This window comes from Oncorhynchus kisutch, linkage group LG20, assembly GCF_002021735.2.
Source record: "Oncorhynchus kisutch isolate 150728-3 linkage group LG20, Okis_V2, whole genome shotgun sequence".
Taxonomy (NCBI): domain Eukaryota; kingdom Metazoa; phylum Chordata; class Actinopteri; order Salmoniformes; family Salmonidae; genus Oncorhynchus; species Oncorhynchus kisutch.
The window spans coordinates 17,260,578-17,277,164 of record NC_034193.2 but is presented as its reverse complement, the minus strand read 5'-3'; the positions used below and the strand labels follow the sequence as shown (position 1 = coordinate 17,277,164).

General features: G+C 42.7%; 1 protein-coding gene across 11 annotated transcripts in view; it reads left to right on the top strand.

Moving 5' to 3' along the window:
- The window catches only part of pemt (phosphatidylethanolamine N-methyltransferase), a 75,585-nt gene that overhangs the window by 41,380 nt on the left and 17,618 nt on the right, over positions 1 to 16,587 (top strand). For all 11 annotated transcript variants that reach the window (XM_031799376.1, XM_020454219.2, XM_031799377.1 and 8 more), the window contains 2 exons: positions 1,521 to 1,666; positions 8,886 to 8,997. In XM_031799376.1, coding sequence (XP_031655236.1) covers positions 1,521 to 1,666; positions 8,886 to 8,997 — 258 coding nt within the window. The remainder of the gene's footprint in view (positions 1 to 1,520; positions 1,667 to 8,885; positions 8,998 to 16,587) is intronic.

The following is a 16,587-nucleotide window of genomic DNA, read 5'->3' as shown; positions in this document are numbered from 1 at the left end:
AGGGGAAACTAGGTTGGTATCAGAAGAAAACTAGGTTAGGAAAGCTGGCAGGAGGGTCTGTGTTGTTGTGATGTGCACATTTCTGTTGCATTTGCATTCAACTTCAAAGGCAGACTACCAGGAATTGTGTGTGGGTGCTGGGATCCTGGTAGGAACACCTGCTGCCGAAGACTTACTGTGGCAGCTGTGATTTGAGATGGAAGGGGAGGTGTAACTCACTGTTTTTGTCATTCTCTCTTACTGTCATTTTCATTGGTCATTGTTAATTATTTTTGCTTCAGTGGAAGGTAAGTTTCTGTCTGTCATTTGTCACCAGCTTTTTTTGTGTGAAAATAACAAGAAAAATGAATGTCACCTTTAAACTCTGTCTTTGACGTCGAAGTTGGATGTCTATCCATGTCCCGAGGATGTCGGGAAATGCTTTCAAAACTGGCCACTAGAGGCAACAGTGAGCTATTTCCATCAAGTAGGCTCTGGTTTTATTAGGGCGTTGTGAATGGGGGTGGTACATGATCCCAGTCGTGGAAACTGCTTTTAATTTTTTTGTTTAAACCCTATCCCAAACCTTAACCCTTACCTTACCCATTCAGAATGAGTGCCTTAACTTTAAAAAAATGTTTACATTTGGAGAAATGGAATGATACAGAACAGTAGGAGCAACAACCAACTTCGAAATGTAATGTTTGGACAAAGTAGATGAAAGTCTAATTTTGCAGTGAGACTGTGAGAGCCTGTTGCATAGTGTCCATGACAACAGCAAATAAATCACAACCAAATAAAGTCATGGGAAACGTTTTCTTATCAGATCATGGGTTAAGTTGGGAGTCCTTCAAAGTTTTACTGTGTACTTTGATATTAAATGTAATCAAGATCATTCTCCATTATATCGCTGGTGTTCCCTGATCATTTATCATGAAACTCTAAACATGTTATGGGTACTGTGCGTAGAGGGCTCAGAGTATACACAGTATCTGTGTTTTTCAATCCAAACCCCTGGGAAAGTTTACTTTTGGCCATCATTATCAGATACATTGCTTAAATTGTTTGTGCTTGCTCTTCTCAACAAAACATTAACCCAAGTTTAATTTCAGTGATGTGTTGACCTTAGGAAACTAGGCCAGCTTTGCGTACTTCATTGACATACATGTTGAATCCTCTCTCCTGTTGCATATGTATGATTTATGTTAACAAAAACCAGGCTGCCTGCTAATTTCTAGCCTCATCTCCACTTTCCCCCTTCTTCTCTGTTCTTTCATCTCCCCTTTCCCCCTTCTTCTCTGTTCTTTCATCTCCCCTTTCCCCCTTCCTCTCTGTTCTTCCTTCTCTCTACTTCTCTCTCATCTCCCCTTTCCCCCTTCTTCTCTGTTCTTTCTTCTCTCATCTCTCTCTACTTCTCTCTCATCTCCCTTCGCTTCTTCTCTGTTCTTTCATCTCCTCTTTTCCTCCTCTCCATCTGCACCTTTACCTCTTCCTATCCCTTAATCCTCCCCTTCTCCCCCACGCCCCTTCCCTCTCTCCAGTATGACAGTGGCGATGAAGGCCCAGGCGAGGTGGGAGGTGATGGCCAGCCCAGAGGTGTTCTACGCGGGAGCAGCTCTCATGGCCCTGGGCTCTGTCTTGGTGGTCACCAGCTTCCTGGCTCTCGGATTCACCGGGACCTTCCTGGGTGGGTCTTAAAGTTTCTCTCCACTGCTTTTCAGAATATATTATAGACCTATTATTTTTCTTAAATTTGTGTTTCATTTGTTTTTATTGTGGTGACATATGTGCAAATGCTGTGCTCTCGCAGAAAGGTTGTGAGACTTGGCGTTAGCACAGTAAATACATAAGACTTAAAAAGTGCAGTGTTTGGGGAGTTTCTTTTAATACATGTACACTGAGAGTCCAAAGAATTAGGAACACCTTCCTAATATTGAGTTTAGCCCCTTTTGCCCTCAACTGCTTCAATTAATCAGGGCATGAACTCTGTAAGGTGTTGAAAGCATTCCACAGGGCCCATCTCGACTTCAATGCTGTCCTTTGGGTAGTGGACCATTCTTGATACCCAGCAGCATTGCAGTTCTTGACACACTCAAACTGGTGCGCCTGGCAACTACTACCAATGTTGCCTCTAGACTGCGGGCCTGCAGCTCCCCTCAGACTGCCGCACAGAAGAAATTAAAACTTCACTCAACTTTCTAGAGTTTCCCCCTTTAGTTAACAATATCAACTTTTCGCTCTACTGTTGGAATTGTGATCGAATCAATGCAATATTAGCCACTTTCAATATAACACAGCGACTTTTCGGTTACTGGCCCGCTAGCCTACTGGCCCGCTAGCCTACTGGCCCGCTAGGCTACTGGCCCGCTAGGCTACATGCTGCCCTGTGATTTTACGCCGCTCTATGATTTGGTATCAAACACCCATAGGGCTCAGCTGCTTACTCAGCCTCTGTTCACGCTCAGTCTGTTGTCCTGCTAAGGCCTCTTGTTGTTGTTTAAATGTTTTTGTATTGCTCAGGTCCCTTTTCCTCCCTGCCTCAGAGCTTGTTTAAAAATAACTATAACTCAATGTTGACTCACTCTGAATCCCACAATGTTTTGAAGCTCCTCCGTCCAATTCTTCTGTCAGTTTCTATGTTTCTTTTTTATGTCTTCTACTGCGGAGGTCAATAGGCCCTGAAGGAAGATAAAGGTGTCAACATTATGCTTGGAATAATCCAATCATGCAGCGGTTACTGCCATAAGGTGTGAGTGGGTAACTGTGATTTAGAATGAGCTACAGTGCCATAGCTCCTAAAGTGAAACCAAGCCCATTGGCTGTGGAGCAGCTAAGTGAACAATGATGGCTGTTTATGAAGTTAGTGTTTGTCCTCGTAACGGGTGAAGGTGGATTTTTAGGTGGGTAGACTAGGACGAATAACATACCAATTGACATGAGGGGAGGTAAACCGACTAGTGCGTTTTGAGGTGATTCCAAAGAGAGTAAGTGTTTGTGGGGCCTCCAAACCTCTAAAATGGTAATGTTGGGTGCGTGCAGCTACACCGTTTCGAAATTGTGTTCATAAGAGCGGGGATGATAAACCGAAAATTATCGTGACGACCGAACTGACCACTTACCGAGGATGTCAGTAAATATAAATAGTTTACCTATACGGAAATGTGATGTTTGAAATGAATTAAGTCTGCTAATATGGCCAATTGCTAATGGGTACGTTGATAGCTCTGCCATTCAAATTAGTAGTAGTTTTAAGGGTAATGTAAAAAAGTAACGGAGGTGCACATTATTGTTATAAACGTATCATTCTAATGGGTTTTTGTCCATATTCCACAGCTCTTGCATTCATTTTTTTCTCTGAAACTCTTTATCACTTATATTTTTCACCTTTAAGCCATCATGTGAATGCTGAGTGTCATTTGTTTTGTTTTTTACGTCAAGAGACCGGTATTTCTAATACTCAAAGAATACATAAAGCAGAGCCACCCCAGTTTGGTGGGGGGGGCTTGCAGTCTCTAGATAATGTAGTGTACTGTAAAGAAACCCTCCTTCAGTGACTTTGGTCATTTGTCAACAAGTCTGGGTTTGAAGTCTCGTAACCAAATTGAAAAATATAGTTATCTTCTAAAGTGACGCAGAGAAAGTCAATTTAGCTTACCATGGTTTTGTTATGATGCCCTAAAAGCCAGGTTTCTATTCAGCAAAGATTTGTTGATGTAAGTCAATCACACAGACTACATAATGTAACCCATTATATATAAAAACATGTATTTACCTGCCTCTTCTTACATTTGGCATTTTAAAGAGAAAATGAAAATGGCCATCTGTGTGAATTAGAAAAGATCAACTTGTCTGTTTTACTGTTTGTATGGAAAATAATTCACACTGCAGTCGAAGCCATGCGAGTTCTCCAGTTACACTGAGCAATGCCTCAGCCTACACCTTACTTTAGTGTAACCTCTGTCGTGTCTTTGGCTATGCCGGATTAAGTAATTAACTAGAGAGTCGGCCACCACTAAATAATATTTATAGAGCTGTTATCTTCCGAATAAACTCTTAAAGACCTAGTAAGATTTTACATCAATAGCAGTCAATATTAATCGTCATCTTAATTCAGTCTCATCTGAAAGTTGTAAATTCTTGGTTATCTGCACGAACCCTGGCTAACAAGTTGAATCAGCAATACAAAATTGGGTTTAATTATTTATTTACTAAATACCTAACTAATCACACAGAATTACACATAATTAAATCATCACTTGATTACAAATGACGTCATAAAGTAAAACGTCCCTGGCGGGCGGAACAGATATGACCGCTTGCTACACAAAAGAAAAGGGGCTGGGTTTGAGTGAAAGAGTGGGAAGACTGAAGAACAAAGGGCGAAGCTGTGCTATTGTAAATACAGTATCTTATGCATTCTAAATTACCGGCCATTTGGAAAAGGAAAATGCAATAAATATTTACTCTGAGCTCCGCTTCGGTAGGTTGGTGGTAGATGGAAGGCCGTGTTGTCCAACCGAGTCCCTTGTCCTTTGAAGAATGTCTCTGGTTGTCAATTGGATACGTTGTAGTAACGCCGTTGTGTGGTAGACGGGATACTCTGTCTGTTCCTTCCAAACCCTTGTTTGCAGCGGCTGTTGATAACCCAACAGCTAGGAGGTATCACTTCTGTAGTGAATAAGAGTTCAAAGTTCATACCATTTGCAGCCAAAGCTCACGCTGATGTTGGCTTCATTCTGTAGTTATTATCTGAACATTCTGACATTCATTCTGACATCGGACCGTTGTCCCAACATCCTCGGAACAGGAGGTTATATTGTCGTCAAGGCTTTATATAGGAAGGGAGAGGAGGGCGTGTTTGAAAAGTTTTATAGCCCATGTCCCTTCACAGGGGCGGGCCACTGATTGAGCAGAGCCCTACCTTATGAAAACCCAAATCTTACATTTTAGAAGCTAAAATCACATTTCATCCCATCATGAATAATTTCATATTGAAACATTTAAATTGAACAACAATTCCATGTGAATCCGATAATTCTGATGTGTAGACTTTCCACTGTAGAGTTTGTCATCTTATCATTGATGAGAATGTCTCAGATGACAACCGAACTGACATCATATTCATTAAGTACCACTGCATATGTTCAATTGGTCAGATTACCAGAATACAGTTCATTTCCCCCCACCTTCTGATGTTCCCAGAATCTCTATGTTAACCAAGGGTTTTGCAAATGTAACATCAGTAGGGTAGAGCGAGGAAAAAGGGGGAAAGAGGAATTTATGACTGTCATAAACCTACCCCCAGGCAAACGTCTTGACACCGCCCTTCGCCCCTACCGCTCTCCACCTTTCACCTATCAAACCAAACAGCTGAGGGGTATACTTCGAAGCGGGATAGAGGAGCTCAACTAAATTCAGAGTTAAACTCGGGATAACCGTTGCCACGAAGGTGACTCACATTTTTGCCAGAAATCAGATTCTCTCCCTCTTGCAAAAATTACATCATCCTCCCTTTCATTTGAGGAAAAAGACTGATTAAATATTTGATTGATCAAATATTTTGTTAAAAATATTAATATTAAAATACCTATCAAACTGCAAATTTAGCAATGGCATTTTGTATGACCATTATTTGATCAATAGGATTGGAAAAAAGGGTGCCAGGTTCATTGATAAGACGGCATTAACGATACGTGTAATAAAAGAAAGATGGCACTTCTAATTAAGAAATAAGGCCCGAGGGGGCTTGGTATATGGCCAATATACCACAGCTAAGAGCTGTTCTTAAGCACGATGCAGCTCTGAGTACCTGGATAAAGCCCATGGTATGTTGGCAATGTACCACAAACACCTGGGGTGCCTTATTGCCATTTTAAACTGTTTACCAATGTAATTAGAGCAGAAAAAATACATGTTTTGTCATACCCATGGTAAACGGTCTGATATAGCACGTCTTTCAGCCAATCAGCATCAGAGGCTCGAAACACCCAGTTTATTAACCACCGTAGGCTGAATTTTCAGGATAATTTGTCTCTCATTTTAATTTCGGGAAAAATGAAAATATGTCACGGATTTGCCCCTAGAGTAAATTGCTGTTCCAGCATTGTCTCAATGAAGAGTTTGGCGTTCGACTCGTTGTGCTATACAGCTGCGACACACGTGCAGTTGCAATCCTGGTTTGAGTTAGCGGCAGGTGCAGGATCAATATCCACCTTCGTAACATGGATGAAGCCTGAGTTGGAATGTGAAGCTAGATGAAGCTGGCTCGCTTCAATATATCCACATAATTTTCCTACCTCATAAAGCCATCTATTTTATGAAGTTCACCAGTCCCTCCTGCAGCAAATCACCCCCACAACATGATGCTGCCACTCCTGTGCTTCACGGTTGGGATGGTGTTCTTCAGCTTGCAAGCCTCCCCCTTTTTCCTCCAAACATAATGATGGTCATTATGGCCAAACAGTTCTATTTTTGTTTCATCAGACCAGAGGACATTTCTCCAAAAAGTACGATCTGTGTCCCCATGTGCAGTTGCAAACCAGAGTCTGGCTTTTCATTTGGCGGTTTTCGAGCAGTGGCTTCTTCCTTGCTGAGTGGCCTTTCAGGTTATGTCAATATAGGACTCGTTTTACTGTGGATATAGATAATTTTGTACCTGTTTCCTCCAGCATCTCCACAAGGTCCTTTGCTGTTGTTCTGGGATTGATTTGCACTTTTCGCACCAAAGTACGTTCATCTCTAGGACAGAACGCGTCTCTTTCCTGAGCGGTCAGACGGCTGCTTGTTCCCATGGTGTTTATACTTGCGTACTATTGTTTGTACAGATGAACGTGGTACTTTCAGGGAAATTGCTCCCAAGGATGCACCAGACATGTGGAGGTCTACAATAGTTTTTCTGAGGTCTTGGCTGATTTCTTTTGATATTTCCCATGATGTCAAGCAAACAGGCACTGAGTTTTGAAGGTAGGCCTTGAAATACATTCACAGGTACACCTTCGATTGTCCCAAATTATGTCAACTAGCCTATCAGAAGCTTCTAAAGCCATGACATCATTTTCTGGGATTTTCCAAGCTGTTTAAAGGCGCAGTCAACTTAGTGTATGTAATCTGTCTGTAAACAATTGTTGGAAAAATGACTTGTCATGCACAAAGTAGATGTCCTAACAGACTTGCCAAAACTATAGTTTGTTAACAAGAAATGTGTGGTGTGGTTGAAAAACGAGTTTTAATGACTCCAACCTAAGTGTATGTAAACTTCCGACTTCCAACTGTAACTTCATAGTATACCCCTCCTCACCCTAATGCAAAAATCCAGAGATGTTGCCAAACCAACCATAATAGTGCATTTTTGTGTCGTCTGTGTATGGTGGGAGAGCTCCCACTGGCAGGTTATGCAGCCAGGTGCTCACTGTGTTATGCCCCAGATCAGAGACTCCTGCCACCAGCCTCACTCATACATTCCCTCCACCTTCCTCCATTTTATAACCATCCACCAAGCCAAAATATTTAGCCATTAGCACCCTGATACGAAAGTGAACATATTCTGTATTTTATATTCATATAATCATTCGTACTTGAATGATCACTTCAATTACATGAGCAAAAAATGTTCCACTTTATTTGGAATGGTAAGCCAGACAAAATTCAATGGGCCTATTTATATAATGAATATGAATTTGGAGGGAAGAAATGATTAAATATTCATGCATTAGACATCTCACTAAAAGCGTCAGTCATACAAAACTATACTTAAATCCAAACGGGTTCTCTAGCAGATTAGCAAGAATGGCACACCCAGTGTTCAAGAATGGCCTTTTGAAAATGAATGAATCTCCAAAATATTGCTATTTTTAAAACCGTTTTTTTTGTTTTATTCCACCCGAAAAGACAGAACAAATATTATGGTTCATCTCAAACACACAAATTGATAAAAAAAAAACATGATTTTTTGAGAATTTAAAAATAAATTGATACGTTTTTTATCATAAATCGAACTGGTGGAGTTAATGTATGTCACATGCAGTTAACAAAAATATATGGAAATGTCTGCTCTATCCGAAGTTACAACCAACTGATTGCAGCATTACCACAAAAATGGTGGAGGCAAGTGGAAGGGGGAGAAGATAAGGAACTTGTCTGTCCTGCATTAAAGACCAAAATTGGTTAAAGATTGTGATAAATGTACAGCTGCGCCATACAGGTTGCAAAATAGTTGGGAGGAGATTTTCGATGTACCGATTCCATGGCATATGGTTCATGAATTGATGCATAAAACGACGCCGGATTCAAAACTTAATTTAAATTATTATTTCAAATTCTTGCAATCAATACAATGTTATTTATATATACGGGGGATACAACCATCCCAGAGACAGAATCATTAGATCACTTGTTTTGGTACTGCTCATATGTAGCTTGTTTTTGGTCGAAGGTTCAGGAATGGTAAAAAAAAAATGCAACATTTATTAGGAGCTAACTCTGAAAAGAGCACTTCTGGGTGATTTGAAAAGTCATAGTCAGTCAATCAATCAGTAATATAATACAACTCTTAGCAAAAATATTTATTTAATTTGCAATCTCTAGAAACTATGAGCATATAAAGGTTCAGAACCTTTGTAAAACATCACAGCACAGAGTGGAAAATACATATATGGCAGTTAGAAATCATATGTAACATTTCTGGGATCTTTCACTTCAGCTCATGAAACATGGACCAACACATTACATGTTGCGTTTATATTTTTTTCAGTGTATATTGGTGATTGAAAATGATGCAGACAATAACATTAATAGAGCCACAATCTATCTGCAATATTAAAGCTTATCAGTGTGCCTTGTGAGGGTAGTGTATCTGGTCACCTGTAGTGTGATGTATTGAAAATCCTATGTCCGTGTGTTTCTTCCAGGTGACTATTTTGGGATTCTGATGGAAGAGAAAGTGAAAGGTTTCCCCTTCAATGTAACTGAGAACCCTATGTACTGGGGCAGCACTGCCAACTATCTGGGACTCGCATTCATGTAAGTCTGTGTGTCTGTGTCTCTGTGTGTGTGTGAGAGAGAGAGTTTGTGGGTGCGAGAGTGAGTGTGTTTGAGTGTATGTTTGTGCTAGGTGTGTGTGCATTGGTTTGTTTGTTTGGCTAGCTGAAAACCCATAATTCTCCGGTCCCAGACCCACTCACACTGTCTGATAGGCCAGACATAATGACAGCACTTCACTTTGTATTGAAGCAATATTCATCATAACAGGAAGTCGGTACAATGGCTCTGTAGGACATACATTACATGACCAAAAGTATGTGAACACCTGCTCATCGAACATCTCATTCCAAAATCATGGGCATTAATATGGAGTTGGTACCCCCTTCGCTGCTATAACAGTCTCCACTCTTCTGGGAAGGCTTTCCACTAGATGTTGGAACATTGCTGCAGGGACTTGCTTCCATTCAGCCACAAGCGTTAGTGAGGTCGGGCTGATGTTTGGCGATTAGGCCTGGCTCGCAGTCGCCGTTCCATTTCATCCCAAAGGTTTTCAATAGGGTTGAGGTCAGGGCTCTGTGCAAGCCAGTCAAGTTCTTCCACACCAATCTCGACAAACCGCTTCTGTATTGACCTCGCTTTGTGCACCGGGGCATTGTCATGCTGAAATAGATAAGGGCCTTCCCCAAACTGTTGCCACAAAGTTGGAAGCACCGAATCGTCTGGAATGTCATTGTATGCTGTAGCCTTAAGATTTACTGGAACTAAGGGGGCCTAGCCTGAACCATGAAAAACAGCCCCAGACCATTATTCCTCCTCTACCAAACTTTACAGTTTGAACTATGCATTGGGGCAGGTAGCGTTCTCCTGGTGTCCGGCAAACCCAAATTCTTCTGTCAGACTGCTAGATGGAGAAGTGTGATTCATTACTTCAGAGAATGCGTTTCCACTGCTTCTGAGTCCAATGGCTGCGAGGTTTACACACCTACATCTGATGCTTGGTATCACGCTTGGTGATCTTCGACTTGTGTGTGACTGCTCAGTCATGGAAACCCATTTCATAAAGCTTCCGATGAACAGTTATTGTGCTGACGTTGCTTCCAGAGGCAGTTTGGAACTTGGTAGTACGTGCTTCAGCACTCAGCGGTCCCGTTCTGTGAGCTTGTGTGGCCTACCACTTCGCAACTGAGACGTTATTTCTCCTAGACGTTTCCACTTCACAATAATAACACTTACAGTTGACCGTGGCAGCTCTAGCAGGGCAGAAATTGACCAACTGACTTGTTGGAAAGGTGGCATCCTATGATGGTGCCACTTTGAAAGTCTTTGAGCTCTTCAGTAAGGCCATTCTACTGCCAATGTTTGTCTATGGAGATTACATGGCTATGTGCTTGATTTGATAAACCTGCTTGCGTCTTTCCTTGAGAGATTTCTTTCAAGTAATTGTATTGTTCTTGTGTTTCTGGGCCATTTGCCATGCGGCCCCAGGTGTAGTCCCATGTAGCATAGTTTGTAGAGCATGGCACTTCCAACGCCAGGGTTGCGGGTTCCACTAGTATAAAAAAGTATGTTCTTAAGCGTCTGCTAAATGACTAAAATGTAAATGCATGAAAATTGTACAGACAGCACATGAGATGGTGGGGGCTACATATTCTCCACTCATCAGACAGAACAGGAAGGCCAGAATTACCCCTAATGGAGGTCTCAGTGTGCACTAGGGCTCAGTTGGTAGCCTAGACTGCAGCTCCAAATCAGCCTGTACTCACAGTGTAAAATACAACATATTGTCTGCTGTTGCTATTTCCGCTGTTGTTCCTTCCTGCACACTGTCTTGTACTCTCATTATATGGAATTAGTTTGATGATGGTATAAACGGTTCATTCTCTTGTCATTAGGATGTTAACTATTCCATCAACATGTTAAATGTGCAACCAGAGGGAAAATGATTCTAGATCACCTGTACTCCACACACAGAGACGCGTACAAAGCTCTCTCTCGCCCTCCATTTGGAAAATCCGACCACAACTCTATCCTCCTGATTCTTGCTTACAAGCAAAAATTAAAGCAGGAAGCACCAGTGACTCAGTCTATAAAAAAGTGGTCAGATGAAGCAGATGCTAAACGACAGGACCGTTTTGCTATCACAGACTGGAACATATTCCGGGATTCTTCCTGTGGCATTGAGGAGTACACCACATCAGTCACTGGCTTTATCAAATAGTGCATCGAGGACGTCGTCCCCGTAGTGACTGTACGTACATACCCCAACCAGAAGCCATGGATTACAGGCAACATTCGCACTGAGCTTAAGGGTAGAGCTGCCGCTTCAAGGTGCGGGACTCTAACCCTGAAGCTTACAAGAAATCCTACAATGCCCTGTGACGAACCATCAAACAGGCAAAGCGTCAGTACAGGGCTAAGATTGAATCATACTACACCGGCTCCGATGCTCGTCTTATGTGGCAGGGCTTGCAAACTATTACAGACTACAAAGGGAAGCAGTTGCCCAGTGACCCGAGCCTACCAGACGAGCTAAATCACTCCTATGCTCGATTCGAGGCAAGCAACGCATGCGTGAGAGCATCAGCTGTTCCAGGCGACTGTGTGGTCACGCTCTCCGTAGCCGACGTGAGTAAGACCTTTAAACAGGTCAACATACACAAGGCTGCGGGGCCAGATGGATTACCAGGACGTGTGCTCCGGGCATGTGCTGACCAACTAGCAGGTGTCTTCACTGACATTTTCAACATGTCCCTGATTTAAGTCTGTGATACCAACATGTTTCAAATAGACCACCATAGTCCTTGTGCACAAGAACGCAAATGCAACCTGCCTAAATGACTACAGACCCGTAGCACTCACGTCTGTAGCCATGAAGTGCTTTGAAAGGTTGGTAATTGCTCACATCAACACCATTATCCCAGAAACCCTAGACCCACACCAATTTGCTTACCGCCTGAAAAGATCCACAGATGTGAGAGATCTCATTGACGGGGCTGTAGTGGAGCAGGTTGAGAGCTTCAAGTTCTTGGTATCCACATCAACAACAAACTAGGATGGTACAAACACACCAAGACAGTCGTGAAGAGGGCACAACAAAGCCAATTCCCCCTCAGGAAACTACAAAGATTTGGCATGGGTCCTGAGATCCTCAAAAGGTTCTACAGCTGCAACAGCGAGAGCTGGTTGCATCACTGCCTGGTACGGCAACTGCTAGACCTCCGACCGCAAGGCACTACAGAGGGTAGTGCGTACGGCCCAGTACATCACTGGGGCAAAGCTGTCTGCCATCCAGGTCCTCTGTACCAGGCAGAATCAGAGGAAGACCCTAAAAACTGTCAGACTCCAGACACCCCAGTCATAGACTGTTCTCTCTACTAACGCATGGCAAGCTGTACCGAAGTGCCAAGTCTAGGACAAAAAGGCTTCTCAACAGTTTTTACCCCCAAGCCATAAGACTCCTGAACAGGTAATCAAATGGCTAACCGGACTATTTGCATTGTGTGCCCCCCCCCACCCCTCCTTTTACGCTGCTGCTACTCTCTGTTTATCATATATGCATAGTCATTTTAATTATACATTCATGTACATACTACCTCAATTGGGCTGACCAAGCAGTGCTCCCGCACAGTGGCTAACCGGGCTATCTGCATTGTGTCCCACCCACCACCCGCCAACCCCTCTTTTACGCTACTGCTACTCTCTGTTCATCATATATGCATAGTCACTTTAACCATATCTACATGTACATACTACCTCAATCAGCCTGACTAACCGGTGTCTGTATGTAGCCTCGCTACTTTTATAGCCTCGCTACTGTATATAGTCTGTCTTTTTACTGTTGTTTTATTTCTTTTATTTCTGTACCTATTGTTCACCTAATACATTTTTTTCACTATTGGTTAGCGCCTGTAAGTAAGCATTTCACTGTACGGTCTACACCTGTTGTATTCAGCGCACGTGACAAATAAACTTTGATCTGATTTATTTCAGAGTGTTCATGCAGGACACAAAAAAACTCTACCTGCAGCAAAGAAACAATTGCATTTCGGTACATGATAAAACATAGGGATGCAAAACCTTGAGGGAATTGCATCTAATCTGTATAAAGACTCATTTAGATTATAATTTTGGAGCTGGGGAACAATGACGAGCACTACAAATGTCAAACGTCACTCTGTGTATTGCTGTTTATGAGTTTCCAATCACTTCTCCTTCAGGAGCGGAAAACTGTATGTGTGTGTGGTCTCCATGACAACAGTGACCAAACCACTGGTGAGTGGCTTGGCACTGTTGCTAGGCAGACACAGCAGGAGAGAGCAGCCTATTACTGCAACCTATTATCCTCCTTTCCTGCAGCTCCCTTTTTTCCCTACTTGTCTCCCTGCACTCCTTCTTTCCCTCCATTTTCAAATCGTTTGAGTTGCTAGGCAGCGGTATCGCCCCTGTGCCGTTCCAGCATCCCCCCGCGCTCGAGCGTCAGTAACCCCAGGGATGAAAGGGCTACAGTCGGACCATGAGGTGTGCCGGCCACTCATATGTGAACTGGTGACCCCCACATGCACGTGAAGCCTACGTGTGGCTCAGTGGTCAGATATTGGTTTCGAAAGGCTGTTTAGTCACACAAACTATAGCACTGCACCATTGTATCAATGATGCAGACTGATACAGTACTGGAGATGTTGCATTACTGCATGTTCATTAATTTCTTAACGTCACATGACTGTTCAACAGTTATGAGGCTTCATCTCCTGGGATCATTCTTAACAGGTGCCTGGTGCCTAGTTTTTTGGGGGGGATTTAACCACCTCTGTCTCCATTGCCACAAAATTTATTTTCACGTAGGCTACAATTTCTGCTTCCCTTGCTCTCCTTAGCTCATCCAGGCAAAGCACCTCCACACACTCACCCAACTGCACCCCCCCCCACACACACACACACACATCCACTTACCCTACCTCTGTCCATCCCATGACCTAAAGGAGATTAGCAGATACATTGAGACTGATGCAGTATTGTCACAGGTAGGTTTTAGCACTTTACCTGCTATCCATATACATCTGGCTCTAACAGAGAGACCTCCCTCATTCACCAGCACCTGGAAACCATCCTCCTGTGTTTGTCAACCCCAGATACACTCTCGCCATCATCACCGTATAACATTCTTCACACCTCCTTCTTCTCTCCCACCTTTTCCCTTGCTCTCCTAATATCCTTCCTGACTCTGCATATACAGTGCCTTCAGAGAGTATTCAGACCCCAGACTTTTTCCACATTTTGTTACGTTGCAGCCATATTGTAAAATTTGATTAAATCGTTTTTTTTTATGCCCCATAATGCCCCATAATGACATAGCAAAAACTTTTTTTTTTAAACATTTTTGCTGATTTATAAATAAAATGTAAACTGAAATATGACATTTACATAAGTATTCAGACCCTTTACTCAGTCATTTGTTGAAGAACTTTTGGCAGCGATTACAGCATCAAGTCTTCTTGGGTATAAAGCAACAAGCTTGGCACACCTGTATTTGGGGAGTTTTTCCATTCTTCTCTGCAGATCCTCTCAAGCTCCGTCAGGTTGAATAGGAAGCGTTGCTGTTTTCAGGTCTCTCCAGAGACGGGTTCAAGTCCGGGCTCTGGCTGAGCCACTCAAGGACATTCAGTCTTGTCCCTAAGCCACTCTTGCTTTGTCTTAGCTGTGTGCTTAGGGTCGTTGTCCTGTTGGAAGGCAGTTAACCTTTGCCTCAGCCTGAGCACTCTGGAGAAGGTTTTCATCAATGATTTCTCTGTACTTTGCTATGTTCATCTTTGCCTGGATCCTGACTAGTCTCCCAGTCCCTGCTGCTGAAAAACACACCCACAGCATCATGCTGCCACCACCATTTTTTTTTAACCTTTATTTTACTAGGCAAGTCAGTTAAGAACAAATTCTTATTTTCAATGACAGCCTAGGGTTAACTGCCTGTTCAGGGGCAGAACGACAGATTTGTACCTTGTCAGCTCGGGGTTTTGAACTTGCAACCTTTCGGTTACTGGCCCAACGCTCTAACCACTAGGCTACCCTGCCGCCCCAGGGTGCTTCACTGTAGGGATGGTGCCAGGTTTCCACCAGACGTGACGCTTGGTATTCAGGCCAAAGAGTTGAATCTTGTTTTCATCCGACCAGAGAATCTTGTTTCTCATGGTCTTAGAGTCTTTAGGTGCCTTTGGCAAACTCCAAGCGGGCTGTCATGTACCTTTTACTGAGGATGACTGTCTTCCGTCTGGCCACTCTACCATAAAGGCCTGATTGGTGGAGTGCTGCAGAGATGGTTGTCCTTCTGGAAGATTCTCCCATCTCCACAGAGTAACTCTGGAGCTCTGTCAGAGTGACCATCGGGTTCTTGGTCACCTCATTGACCAAGGCCATTCTTCCATGATTGCTCAATATGGCTGGGCGGCCAGCTCTAGGAATCCTGGTATTTCCAAACTTCCATTTAAGAATGATGAAGGCCGCTGTTCTTTGGGACCTTCAATGCGGCAGACATGTTTTGGTACCCTTCCCCAGATCTGTGCCTCGACACAATCTGGTCTCGGAGCTCTACGGACAATTCCTTCCACCACATGGCTTGGTTTTTGCTCTGACATGCACTGTCAACTGTGGAACCTTATATAGATAGGTGTGTGCCTTTCCAAATCATGTCCAATCAATTGAATTTACCACAGGTGGACTCCAATCAAGTTGTAGAAACATCTCAAGGATGATCAATGGAAACAGGATACATCTGAGCTCAATTTCGAGTCTCATAGCAAAGGGTCTGAATACTTATGTAAATAAGGTTTTTCATTTTCAAAAATGTCAACTTGTTTTCGATTTGCCATTATGGGGTATTGTGTGTAGATGTCTGAGGATTTTTATTTATTTTAGAATAAGGCTGTAAGATCGAAATAAGAGGGGGGGAAAACTATTTAATCCATTTTGAGTTCAGGCTGTAACACAACAAAATGTGGAAAAAGTCTGGGGCTGAATACTGTGGATGGATTAGATTGTTTTCTCTCTCCCATCTACGCACAACACCCCATAATGAAAAGTGACATTTTTGCACATTTATTGAAAATGAAATACAGAAATATCTAAATTACATAGGTATTCACACATCTTTGTAGAAGCAACTCTCAATACTTTGTAGAAGCACCTTTGGCAGTGATTTCAGCTGTGAGTCTTTCTGGATAAGTCTCTAAGCGCTTTCCACACCTGGATTGTGTTTCGAGCTCTGTCAAATGGTCCTTGATCATTGATAGGCAACCATCTTCACGTCTTGCCATAGATTTTCAAGTAGATTTAGTCAAGTCAATACTGTAGCTCGGCCACTCAGGAACATTTACTGTCTACATGGTAAGCAACTCCAGTGTGGACTTGTGTTTTCGGTTATTGTCCTGCTGAAAGGTGAATTCTCCTGCCAGTGTCTGCTGGAAAGCAGACTGAACCAGGTCTTCCTCTAGGATTTTGCCTGTGCTTAGTTCCGTTTCTTTTTTATCCTGAAAAATTCCAATGTCCTTAATGATTACAAGCATACCCATAACATGATGCAGCCAGCACTATTCTTGAAAATATGGAGAGTGGTACTCAGTATTGTGTTGTTTGGGATAA